General features: G+C 38.5%; 1 protein-coding gene across 1 annotated transcript in view; it reads right to left on the bottom strand.

Moving 5' to 3' along the window:
* Positions 1-13966, bottom strand: part of cntn4 (contactin 4) — a 122722-nt gene that overhangs the window by 99873 nt on the left and 8883 nt on the right. Inside the window, exon 3 of the mRNA XM_073468269.1 lies at positions 13216-13391. Within this exon, the coding sequence (XP_073324370.1) occupies positions 13216-13391 (176 nt within the window). The remainder of the gene's footprint in view (positions 1-13215; positions 13392-13966) is intronic.

Here is a 13966-nt window from a genome sequence, read left to right as displayed (position 1 = left end):
AAACTCTTGTCTCAGCTGTACGAAGACATTTATATATGTCACTTTCAAAACAGATAATTCACTGTAATATTACACAGCATTGTTTTATCCAACAGTTTTGATAGTGTGTGGAGGAGATTTAGTAACCACTTATACATCATTTTTTGGCCTTTTCATGGCTTCAATTGACAGGACAGGTGAAGTATGACAGGAAACAGAATGAGACAGAGAATGAATTTTGGACCCTGTTTCCATTTATTGATCATTTATACACAGTTGTACAATAAAAAAAGGAAGTTGTAGACATTTCACACTACAGAAGTTGGAGAGGAGTGTGGAGGATGAGTTAAGAAGCCTCACAGCCTTAGGAAAGAAGCTCGTCTACAGGTACCAAACTTGTTGCAACTTTAGATTTCTTTAAGTTACATTTTTTTAATTTATGTTGTGGTTTTGTTGCCACAAATGCGGCTGGAATTTGCCTCTGCACAGGGGGTGCAGGCACTGCTAACTGAGCCACTGGGGCGCCTCACGGTTGTCATGCTTACAACTGTAACCCCACCACCATCCCCTCCACATCATGTTATGACTGTATGTCAAAAAAATGTAATGTGAATGTGATATTACATGTATTACATGTATTATTTTAGAAATATCAACATGGTACAAAGCCTATGCATGTACAAATGTGAACATATCAGTGGTTTGGAGAAACTTTAACTGCCAACATGTTATTCTGGCGACTGCGGCAGGAGATACTACTGTATGTTTTGCCAGACTGCAGCAGGGTCAGGTAGAGGTAATTAGAGTATCTACTATATTGTCCCAAATAGCTTCCAGTTATAGATTTATTGTGATATTTTTATTTATTGTGAAAACAAAAAAAAAAACAACTTCTGCAAGACTTTGCTATTGTTTTCCTCTCTGTGCCTCTGGGATGTTTGCTACTCAGCTCAGTCAGCTACAGGAGCTGAGAAAAGCATCTTGGACAGCCCAAATACCTTTCGCAGTGTGTACACTCAGAGGACACTATGGATTACTTCACATTTAAAGCAAGTTGTCAAAACACACTCATATGAGAAAGTGTAACAAAAAGCGAGGTTCATGCTGCCTCTGCTCTGGCCGGGAGGCGGCATGACCCCCCCCAGGAGGTGACTGTAACTGGTAGTGTTTGTGCTCCAGTTGGCCACCAGCTGCAACAGAAAGTGAGTCACAGTGCGGCGGAGGGTTTCATCAAGGAGTGTTTGTGTTTGTATCGAGGAAGCGCAGGTGTGTGACAACAAATTCAAACTTGAAGAGATAAACTGAGAGACTGTGAGAAAGCCACCGCCTGCTGAGGAAGTACCTTGGTGTAGCAGTATACTGTGAATAACACCGAGACAGGGTGAGTGTATAGATACCAACGTCACTGAGTTCTCAAAGTTCTCAAATCCAGTTTAATTTCTCTCAACCATTAATTAACAAGATCAAAAAAAGGCTAGCTGATTTTTTTTTTTTTTTAACTAAAAAAATTTCACCAAGATGATGACAAGACTCACGGCTTTTCTGTTACATTGACAGTGACCTGGAGATATAGACACTTTATATTTTCTTGACTTTAGTTTTGACTGACATATTAGATAAACATCACCTGTTTTTCTTTTCTTACCTGCCAAAAATCTGTCCACTGTCTTTTGTGTTTCATTTGGCAGAATCTTGATCGAAAGTGAGAAAGCTGTCTTATTGGTTTATTGCTCCTGCCTCAAGCTGATTTATACGCCTCTATACCTAAAGGGGTCCTTCCCAACAGTTTCAGAAGCACAGAACAATGCTTGAGGTTCCCTACGTGAGGGACAGGAATATTGCGGCTATAATGACCCAGTGTAAGTAGTAAGTAACCAAGATCATATACTCATGTACAATTTTGAGGTAGTTGCACCTTACATGGCTATTTCCATTTTTTGCTACTTGATACTAAAACTGCACTATATTTCAGAAGGTAGTGTTGCACTACTTTACATAATTAAAATTGACAGCTGTATCCATTTCAGATTTTACATTCAAAAAGATGAATAGAAATAAAATGAGTTATATATATCTACCTAGTTACTACCAATCGTTACTTATTGAGATACAATTAGTAGAAATTATTACTGAATAATAAAATAAAGAATGTTAAATTTTAGCGTTTTTCTTTTTCTTTTGTGGCTAGTTCAGTATGTCTTTGGGGTAGGTTACCGATACGGTCTTATATGAGATGCTGTGAGATTATCATCAACGTAGGATTTAAGAAAAAAATAATATTTCTGCTACACTGATTTTTTTTCCCAGTTATCTCTGTCACCTTTCTTCTTTTCCTTGTATAACACTGGATAGTTTTACATGTTCAAGCCAAGAAAGATTCATCATAAACAGAAAAGTGAGAGTGAAGGAACGATCACTGTCGTTAAACTACTCATAGACATGTACAATCTGTGATAATGTGTTGCAAGCTGACATTACTTCATTCTTAGGGGTCATGAAACTATTAGAATGCAGATTGCTGTCTTATTGACTAATTTAAAGTCATATTTTGAACATTTTGTAAAAGTAAATAGTCATTTTTATGACTCCCTGGTATGCTGTGATAAACCATCAGTGCTACAAAGTGCTGTGCACTCCGCCAGAGTTTTACAAAAGCTCCATAATTCACCATTTAAAGGCTCCAATATGTCATAATAACTTTTCTATATCTACTGCACTAGGTAATTCATCTTGTAAGAGGTCTGTTTCCTGTGTCCGGTGTCTCAAGTGTGACTTATTTACACACCTTCAGAGTGGAGAAAAAAAGTGCAGGATTAAATTGCTCATAACATGTTAATCCACTCATTTGATTTATGTACTTGTTTGTCTCTGCTCCTTACTGCAAAAACAATATGCCACACCAGAATAATTGAGCATCTGAGAGCAGTCCATAGATTGGATGACAAATTCGCTGTCCACAGTCATTTTTAGTCTGCAAATCACTGTCCTTCCAAATCATATTTTCTGGGCTGCGAGACAGTGGATCAACAGTGGCGGGTGGTGACCAACTCATAAAAGTGCTGAAAAAGGAACGACAGGGCAAAGATGTTTGAAGATCTGAATTTAAGATGCTTTCTCAGAGGTTTATGGTGTGTGCAGAATTCAATCTGGCCTCCGTGCTTAAATTAGCCGATTTATTTTTATAGCTTGTCATATTTTACACATTGCTACTTTTAAGGAACACTAGCTGTCTGGTTATCTTTTAACTGTCAATCAGAGGTGATTAATGTTGCAGCAAGGCTAATTGACTTCCCTGTTGTCAGTTGGCTTCATGTCTGGTTGGTGTTGCTCATCAGAGATCAGTGATGAGAGCTTGTAGAGCTGAAATATCTGCTCTGCTTTTCCCTCACCTCTGCGCCTTCAGTCATATGAATCATTTTGGCTATGCATTAGTTATTTTTCAACTCTTGGATGAGCAACAAAAAAAGCCACAAATAGGAAGACGTTTCTAAAGCAAACATAGCTTGAATTGATGGACAAAGTACTCCTTTTTGAGTCTTGTCAGAACAATCTGGCCACTCCAAAATGGTGACAGAAGCTTTTCATGAGTAGCCCCACCACTTACTTTCATCTGAAGGCGCGATAGAAGGTTAGATAAAAGCACCCAAGCCTCCCCAAAATACGAGCCTATAGAACAAAGTGGACAAGAGCAAGAGACATCTGAGGTACTGAATTTATTCCAAAAAAAAAAAAAAGTCTTTTTGGCATTATTTTGGCTGAGATCAAAGCTGTTGTGATTTGTGAAGTGGCGATGTCCACATCTCTAAAGCCAGTGATAGTCCCTGTCCACATCTACAGACGTGGCCTCACCCGTGCTGAAAGCATGCTGCAATAGCGGTAAAATCCAGCCCCCCTTAACACCTCCACCATCCATCCACTCCCAACGACACAAAAAGAGCAAAAGAAGCATTGTTGTGAAAAGGGCGGCAAAAAAAAACATTATTCACAACACGACGCAGCCATTGCCTTCAGATACATCGAGAGGTGATGGCAGTTGAGCAAAGACATGCTTTTCAGAGCGCACACAGCTGTGCATATGTTTGCTTTGAGTTCAAAAGAAAGCATGAAAGCGCACAGTTTGCCTGCAAGGGTCATTTCAAATAACATACCCATTATATTTGTCACATAAAGGAATGGCAGTGAACATAACTCCCCTCAATTTTTCATTCAGAAATCATTGAATTGTACTTTTTTCCACACCGAGCTCACAGAAAAGCTTCAGTGTAATTTTGAAAGGGAAAGCGGCTAACAATGATTAATCGCTTCAGAACAAGTAAATGTGATGTCCCATCTAGATCCATTAGCATAAATTAGCTCAAACCTGGGCTGGCATTACAAACAATGATCCAGATTAGGCTGATGATCACATCCCAGACATATGAGCTTTCCAAATGCCAACACAACTTATCATACTTCAACGAGCCTGTCCAAGCGTGACCGTGAGATTCATTACAACCTGCGACTCCTTGAGGATGCTCTTTGTCTTCGAGTGGATGGTGTGTGTGTGACTGTGTGTGTCACAGCTTTCTTTGTACAGTTTGTTAGAGAATATAATCACACGTGAACATACGAAGGTCATCTTTTTTGTTATAACTGTTTTAGAGAGGTGCTCATTCACTTTTATGTTTACGGTGCTCCTGAATTGTATCTCAGATTTGGTTTACCCTCACTGGAATAAATGGAGTGGACTATTAGAAACACCTGCTAGTTGTAAAGCAATACAGTTCAACAGCAGCATAATCTGCGACCTCCAAAATGACTATAAAGTTGAATCAACACGTCTCTTAAACAGTCTCAACAGAAACTGAATATTATTGCCTTCATGAAAAGACGGGTTATTGCAGGTCTATTGTATTAGACTCCATTAGTTTCAGCTAGGTGTACATAGTAACTTGGCAAGTGAGTGTAATTGCTGCTGTCCTTTAATTTTTCTTATTTTAGAAGGTAACTGATTCAAAAAACATATTTAACCAGTTAATGCGGCAAACAGCAAACTTTTATAAATTGAAGAAAAGCTGGGGTTTGCAGATATAAGAACATAAAAATATGTCAATTCGCACACAGAAGTGATTTCAATAAAAGTGGTAAGCAGCTGACCATCAATGTTTGATTCTAACTCCAGAGATGTTAAGTGCATTTTGTTGAACTATATACAGTAAGATTGCCATCCCTTTACCTCATAATAATAATAATAATAATAATAATAATAATAATAATTATAATAATAGTAATCCTTGTCTATTTATCTTAAACACAGCCAATCTAAAATGGCACATTGGTCCTTTTTGCTGTGTACCAGACTAAGAGCAGATGAGAAACCAGACACAAACAAACAGTGTATATCTCCTTTTACATTAGCTGAATCAACTTTATTATCCGTAAAAGTGTTAATTTTGTTTTTTATTGTGAGAAGATAACATGGAAATGTTTTAAGACTCTGCTTGAATGATTCTGAATATGTCTAAATATGAGGTAAACATGACATTTAGATCTCCCTGCCACACAAATAGCCATCTCTTTCATTCTGCTAGTTTGTAAAGCTTTTTGCTTACATTAGGCATTAGGAATTACATTCCTTACCTTAACTATGTGTTTATCATTATAACCAGTACTTATCTGAATCCAAACCATAATCTTTCCCTAAACCTAACTCTACCCTAACCATAGTGTTATCACATCTATAAACTGAGTAATTTTACATGGGGCAGATAAATGATGTCATCTGTCAATAGAACCAATCTCAATGTTTGTTAAGAATAACTTCTGGGTAGAAAACCACTGCATCATGCAGTAGCTTACAGATAAAGTATTTTTGTGTGATATTATTAAGTATATACATCTCATTAATCTAAAACACATTTGATGCTTTCAATTAATTCTGTTTTTTTTGGCATATCCAAATTGTATCCAGATTGATTGTATGAAGTCATGACAGCAAAAAACACCAAATCTAATCCAAACTACATTTGGAGGTGGTTCAAAATGCTATTCAGATTTCTACAGATGCATCTCAGTCCTAACGCATGGGCCACTTATGTTAGATTTCAAAGTGTGTTTTGGGTCATCCGCAGCACGACAGAACAACAACATCAAGTCCAGAGTCACGGAAGTGCATCAGAGTAGAATCCCTGCTGCTACTCGCAGAGCAGTGTGGAGGACAACACAGAGAACAACTGTCTGTGGATTGTCACACTGTAGTAAAGAGTCTGCTGCAGTTAATGTCTGGAAAGCAAGATGATGGATCTCTATTTCTCATGCATCCACGTTCGAAAGCCACATCATCAGTGTATGTAGTTGTTGTTGGGTCACAGAAGAAATAGACAGCTTGAGTTGACCTAAAATTAGCAGTTGGTCTGAGATGTCGCTGCTGGGTAGACTTGGTTTATCAAATATGTTAGCAAGGCAACACAATACATGAAATAGGCCTGGTCGATATGGCTAAAAAGTCTATCATGATAGTGAAGTTTAACATTGGCCCATATCGACAATTATTAATCATTTTTAATGAACCGTCATATCTTTATCATTTTTAAAGACCAGGTGAAAAAAGGTAGAATTTAACCTCTTTTATTTTGAAAATCACCACTTATCAAGGCACACAGGTTATAATTACTATATGTTAACACAACAATGAAAAACACACAAATAAATGGAAATACTGCCATACAAGTGAGCGAACCTGCTCTTTTAAATTGACAATTGACTGTCCGTCAGTACTCATTTTCTCACTCTAGTGTTAATGGGTTGCGCTTGTGTTTTTCTCGTGGTTGGTTTGTAAAACACTCGACCAGCGGTGGCGCTGGTGCTGCAGATTGTGAGTCGTAGTTGCCCAGGTGGTTACACCAACCACTTTGGCTGTCGCAGCTGCAGTGTCTCTGGGCTCGTAAGTAGAGCAAACAGGCTGGGTGGCAGAGCAGCGGTGGGCAGAGCCGGCCTGTCCGCTCTACCTAACAAGCCCGGAGACACTCCTGCAGCGAAAAGCAGCGCCGGAGGATGTGTGACACCAAGAGGAGCCATAAAGGACCGGGATAGAGGCCGAAAGGGTCAGTGTGTTTGCCCGCACGGCTGCGGATCATAGCTCAACTTCATCACACCACAAGAAAATAAGACATTACTTAGGTCACAGTGATCCTGTCTATAGGGCTGTCACATCAGAAAACCTGTCTCTGTGACATCTGACGTTCATGGACCAACAACGTATTTTGTGCTTTAATCTGAAGGACTCTTTGCTTTTCAGTGGCTGCAGTACTTTCTGTCAATAGTAAAGTTTAAAAGAGTATATAGGTTGTCTTTTGGACATGAAGTAAGAAATATAATAGAATACAATAGAAATAGACTTCTAAGCCTTATTGACAAAATCTCAGACAGTCAACAAAGTTCCTAACTATTTGTGCATCTCAATTGTTAACCAGTATTGTAGATTAACAGTAAATCCTGAGTTATGCAGCCATAAAGCAGGTCCTTGAGAGTGATATCTTGATAGTGTACTGCAGATAAAAAAGTAAAAGCCAGAGTACACCCATTAGCTATTTACACCTCATTAACTAAGTCAATATACTCACTCCACATTATCACAACAGCTGAGAGGAGTCGAGAGGATTTATTTGCATTTAAATGAGGTGTTCATGTTCCCCCCCCAAGGCTTTAAAGCCTAGTCTGATGACATCAGGAAGTCTCACTCCTATATGCTTGGCAAAATATGAGCTTGTCTGACACTGATGAGACTCTATAAGTAACTGAATATACATGTACACTCCCACGCAAAACAAGGCGAGCTCCATTACCAAGAATGTTCTGGACCTCCTCTGGACCTATGGAGCTGAACCTTCTTAACTCTGTGGTCATAAAAAGGCATTGTGGAAATTTCAGCACTGAATAAGATTGTCACTGCATTCAAAGCAAGGCCCTCTCAGTGCCACCCATGTAAGCGGCCCACGCTGTAATTCCGATAATGAATATACAGCCTGTTCATCAGTTTGAATTATGGCTGTACATCTTTTACATAATCACTGATATAGAATCAATAGACATACTAATCAAGGGCAGTGAGTATTGAGTGGGAGCGCCCACTGCCCATCAGTTATCCTTGCCTCGGGGGGTAGACAGCCACAACCCTTGCAAGGAGTAGCATCATCCATCAAAAGTTTGTGACACGGAGGGGGATGCTGAAGGATTTGGAGTCCCGCCAATTTCAAAGGATAACCTTGAAGGCGTCGTGGAGCATGTAGACTAACAAGTGTTAACCAAGGAATATCATTTTGCAGAAGAGCGGAGTTGCACTGTACAGTGTGTTTACTTTTGTCTCCAGAATATATAACATGTTCAGGAAGCAGAGGTCCTGCACACAGCTTTGCAAAGAGAAATTCAGACTGAGGTTTCAGTTGTTTTTAGCAGTATCTTAAGTATTAAAGTATAATGAAGTGCTAGGTAATATTATATTAAAAAGAAAACAGCAAGCTGAATTTTTGGATGACAATGTAATTGTAAAAGGAAGACCTACATGCATGTCTACACTGAAATGGCACAATTATCATGCAGAGACGATGCATTGTGACGTCAACAACACTAATAATGCATTTTAGAAAGATTACCCTCTAGGAACAAGATTAAGACACCACTGATGCTTATTTAATTAAACATTAGGCAGAAATCCATCACAATCATGGCTAAATGACTAAATTAGAAGTCAGAGCATGTTCACTGCGCTCTCCTGAAATCAGGAAGTTCTGCTCCCAATGACTCACTATCAGGACTTCATTATCAATTTTAAGACCCAGTTTTAAATTAAATATAGTTTCTTGTGATTAACGAGAAGTTTATTTCAGTTTGGAATCACTTACCCTCAGTAATGTGTGAAGTTAATGTTCAAATACTTTTTAACTTCAAGCACTTAGTAGATTTTGCCTTAAAAATATGCCACAAAATTTAGAACATTCACAGTTCACAATATTTTTTTCACGCATCCTTTCCATACGGATAATAAATTATTATGGCAATAAATGACATCAAAGCTTGGCAGATTCCCATTAAAATATGAGTGAATTCATTAATGATGTAGGTACATTTGCTAAAGCTCTCAGAATGTAAATGTTTGAGAGCATTCCTCTCACGTAAAATTATAGATAGATATCTAGAAGCCTCAATTAATACATGATTTGATCAATTGACTAATGATGTAAGAAATGTCTCAGGTTGTAAATATTTATAATTCAGTCACAATGTAGCTTATTTCAGACTACATTGTCAGTAGTTTAGAATTAATTCTGATTATGGTCATCTTTAGATAAATACTGGAGGATAATTTGGTTACGTTTTAACTTTATTGAAAAAAAATCACATATTTGAAAAACCTTAGAAATATGTTTGGTCTTTTCCACTGTGACAGCTACAGCACAACGCTGCCTATTTGCACATTTAGCAGAGTAAGGAGCTTTATTAGGATTTCTTTGGAGTCGGGTTTCTGTCCCCTCACCCACAGAGCCGAAAACTCTATGTGGGTTTTAACTACAATCAATACCTTCAACATTACACATACTTATTTTTGTTCATACTAAAATATTATTATAAGATACTGTACTTCTGGTTCAAAGTAATGTTCATATTTTGACCAGAGTTCTTATATTAGCTGCAATACAGTATATTGGTAAATAAAATCTATAAAATGTAGTCTTTATTTAATTGGTGCTGCATCCATCTAAAAGCATATCTCCAACAATGTCTATTATTTATGACACATATGGCCATATTGACTATGAATCACACGGCTTAGTTCAGAAACACAGACAACTGATGCCATACAGTTTGCAGCATCACCTTTATTCCTGGGTCAGGCTACAAATCTACTCAGGTCTCGCTTGTCTTGGTCATTCCAGAGGAAAAACATTTGCCCTGTGGTCAGGAAGCTGATCATAGAGGGTGACAGGAGAAAGATGTATCGCATGAAAAATAAAGATCATTGCCTGCCTGCCTCTATTATTAAAGAAGGATTCAACATACCACTGAGAGCGTTCGCAATGAAATACAAAATTGGGGTTCTGTCATTTCTCTTTAAAACTATTATTATAGCAAGGAGGAAACAGTAAACATTTACTTTATATCTGTACCTTCAGCTCTTAAAATGACTCAAGCATACAGTAGGTTAACGTAGTCTAAACTTCTGCTGGCTAGCAGCATCACTGAGATTACAAACTTTTTTTTCTGTTCATTTCGCAAATCATAAATGTTTTGAATTGTTGTTTTTCTCATCAGTACTTTCAAGCAGAAAGCAAAAATTACATGGCGAATTATGTGACAAAGGACACTGCATTGTGGCCTGGGATGGGTAACCTCCTTGTGCAGACAGACTTCTTCTTCTACCTCTTCTAAGCTATATGGCTGTGCTCTCTTCAAATCCAGACTACTTTGATAAGAACAATAATTTGCAAAATGCTGCTGCCTCGAGCGTTTAGTGTGTTTGTTAATCTCATGTGACCTGACTCGGCCCTGCAACAGGCAGCTGAGAAGAGCCATGCGAATGCAACTTCTCTTTACCTGTCAGTGAACTGGTCAGTGCTGTCAGTGCTGAGTTTATTGCATTTTCGTGTTGTTTATTCCTACTGTCTTGTCCTGAGTGGGGCAAGACAGTAGGAACACTGTTTTCTTTACGATGAGTGATACCCCATTTTTACTGACTGTCTACAAATTTCATGAAAGTACAAACCAGCAATGTGTTGGTATGTCACTAAAAACTTTCCAACCACCTGTCTGTGGCTCTCAGCCCCAACACCACTGGTTCCTACTGAAGACTGAAGATCAGGAGTAAATAGTTCTTAGGGACTATGTTCAGACGTGGATTATACAAATTTGGTGCTCTAATGGATATTTAAGCCATAGGGAAATTTAAGTGGGACTGACTCAAAAGGATTGAGTACCGATGTTCATTGTCAAGACATGTCACCCAGTGCAATGGTGTAAATCAAAATCCCTAATTAATCAATAGTATCACAAATTTTACAGTCCCACCCCTTCATGCTTTGATCAAATACAAGTTTCTTCAATGCTCTAATTTGTCTTATTGATATATACTCTCAGCTGATCCCTCAATGTATTATGTTTAATCCCATTTCAACAGGAAACACATGAATTACAGGAAGTTAGATACAATAAAGCCAGTGCAAAATTAGATCAAAGATTTGATGATCTTTAAATATCTTGACTTTTGACCTTTCAGGTGTAGCAGATGTGCATTTTTATAGTTCAAAATGATTACTCCCATTTTGGCTCTGACAGCTGTAATTACCACCAGGCTTATTAGAGGTGTGAGTAGACTCAAAGTCTGTCTGGTGTCAAAATTACAGTCAAATTATGCGTAAAACTAATTACCAACGAAAGGTCATGGTCTTTACTGGAGGGAAATGGAATAGGTGCTGAAACACCACTTGCACCTAGAACACATGTCGGTGTGTATGACTGGTAGTCTGTGTTACACGGGCAGAATATCTCTGCCTGCCTCCCTGCAGGAGAAAAATTCCTGTACTTTAGTTGCCTTAAATTTTTATAAAGAATTACATGACAATCTCCAGTAATACCAGTTGACCTTTAAATTATTCACTTGAACCTTCACCGTTCCGTCATGCTGTGGAGTTAATTAAGCTATACCGAGAGCAATAAAGAAGATAGATGACACTCGGTCAAACATGCACACTCTGACTCGGTGACAACAACTGAAGGCTGGTAAGGTCAGAGCCCAACAATTGATGGAACTGTCATCCTATCATGGTGGGAATCCACTAGCAGAATCAGATTGCAGATTGACTTCTCACTGGTCCAGGGGACCAAACAAATGGGCCCGAGACATATTGGTGGCCTTGTCCCCGAACGCTAAACCTCAGAATCTAATCTGAGCGAGCGATCACTCACTTGCTGTTAATGTCATCATTTATGCCCGACCGATAAATGGCACTTACAGTAGGCAATTATTGACTTCCTGTTGCTTTAGGGATATGAAGTCCAGAGGCTGTCAGTTAGCCTCATCAACATCTGTCAAGCAATCTATCATTATGATGGTTGGAAATCGGTGAAAATTAGTCATTAAAGAAACATTAATCTGCAAAACTATAGTGCTGACTGTGCAGCTTGCAATGTTGTTTTTCTTTCGTTTGGTGTTACTTTGTTTTTTGGCAGTGGTTTCAAAATAATGTACATTGTTTTTCCATACAGCATGGTTTAGCTAGTCAGCAGGCTGAACTAGCGTACAACTAACATTAACACTGAGTGTCATTAACCTTTAGATAAATACACACTGAAACTTGGTGGAAGGTACAATTTTGAGATATTTGTTCTTTACTTCAATTTGTTATTTTATGCCTCCACAGCTCTACAATAGAGAGATTGTGCTTTTGACTCCACAACATTTAGTTGACAGTTATAGGTACAGATTAATTTTATTTATTATTCATTATTAAAGATGCACGGTTAAAAACTACTCACAGAAGGAAATTAATATTGCCTTCATTCAAATCAGCCACAACTATGAAGCTAATATGATAATGTAGCACATTAATATGGGCTATACTGCATAATGAATATTTTTTTGAATACTTCTGTACTTCTGCTTAAAGCTGGCCTATTGCCAGTGCAGCGCTGGCATATTACTACCATATAAAGTTGACAGGGTGAACATTTTAGTCATCTTGCAGACACAGAGCAACTCTAGTATTCATTTGTATTCATATTTTTAGCCATCTGAATTTAAGTACAATATTCACTCCATTTTAGCTTTGTTTTTGGTCTCTTCCAATTTGTGCAGAGAACATCTGGCTCTTTGATTCATTTGGTGTTGAGCAGGAGTCTACGGTGGGCTTTTAGAGCTTTTTCTCTGAGAACTGCTGCCTGTGCAGTGGACAACGATGCTATGAGAGTGGTGAGCTTTAAATAAAATACACTTTTTAACACTGGCTCCTTAACAGTAGAAAGCAGCACTCATAGCAGTTATATTATTTACCATAAAGAAGCCTTGCTCTAAGATTCACTTCACACTGACTTTTCCGTAGGATTGTTTGATCTGCTGTGATGACTTAGAGTAATCTCTAGGCAGCACCCACAGGGAGATAATAGTTCCCCAGAGAGAAGTGTCTCTTTTCTGTTGCATATCTTTATCAGAACTCAAACGCCACAAAAGTTTGCCCAGAGAGAGACAGACAAAAAAACAAGACTTACATGCAAAGGTTAGACTGGCCTCTCGGCTGACGATGGTCCCAAAAGAGTTGGACGCCAGGCACTGATACGTTCCAGCATCTTGGTCTTTGTTCAGATGGCTGATTCTCAGATTGCCTCCAGAAAGGCTGTAGTGAGATCCAGATTTGGGACTGATTTCTGTGCCATTCAATTTCCACCTAAAAAACAAACGAGGAGAATTAACATTTAAATTAACAACTTAAATATTGTTCAGTGACAGACTGGGGAGATGGAAGCATTACAGACTACGTAGTCTGTACATTTGATTGTATAGAAACAGAAAGAAATAAAAGGTGGAGAGAGCCCAGAAATCATGCCCTCCAGCTTAGTGTTAATCTAAGCAGCAGTGAACCACTGTGGTGCCAAGGACTTGACTTCCTGAGAATAGATAGCATTGCAGCCCATCCATCTTGCCAGACCCCAGTCAAACTGCATGAAAATGCTACTTAATCATTATGGTGCGACAATTAAAACAAATGCCTGCAACCTTGTCTTCACGCTTGTGTATTCTAGACTAGTCCACATGATAATCATTGGTGTTAGGGGTGATCAACGAAGGGTATAATTCGCTTAAAATGGCAACAGCTTCTCCAATCTCTGCACACAGAAGCACCTTATTAGAAGAAACCCAGGTGGGAGGAAAAATCAGTCATTTCAGAAAAATGGTTTCAAGCCATAACTTACTTCAACCGGGGCACAAAATGAGCTCAGACGCTTTTATTTGTTATCAATG

This window comes from Pagrus major, chromosome 6, assembly GCF_040436345.1.
Source record: "Pagrus major chromosome 6, Pma_NU_1.0".
Classification (NCBI taxonomy): domain Eukaryota; kingdom Metazoa; phylum Chordata; class Actinopteri; order Spariformes; family Sparidae; genus Pagrus; species Pagrus major.
The sequence above is the reverse complement of the archived record's forward strand: the minus strand, read 5'-3'. Positions and strand labels throughout refer to the sequence as shown.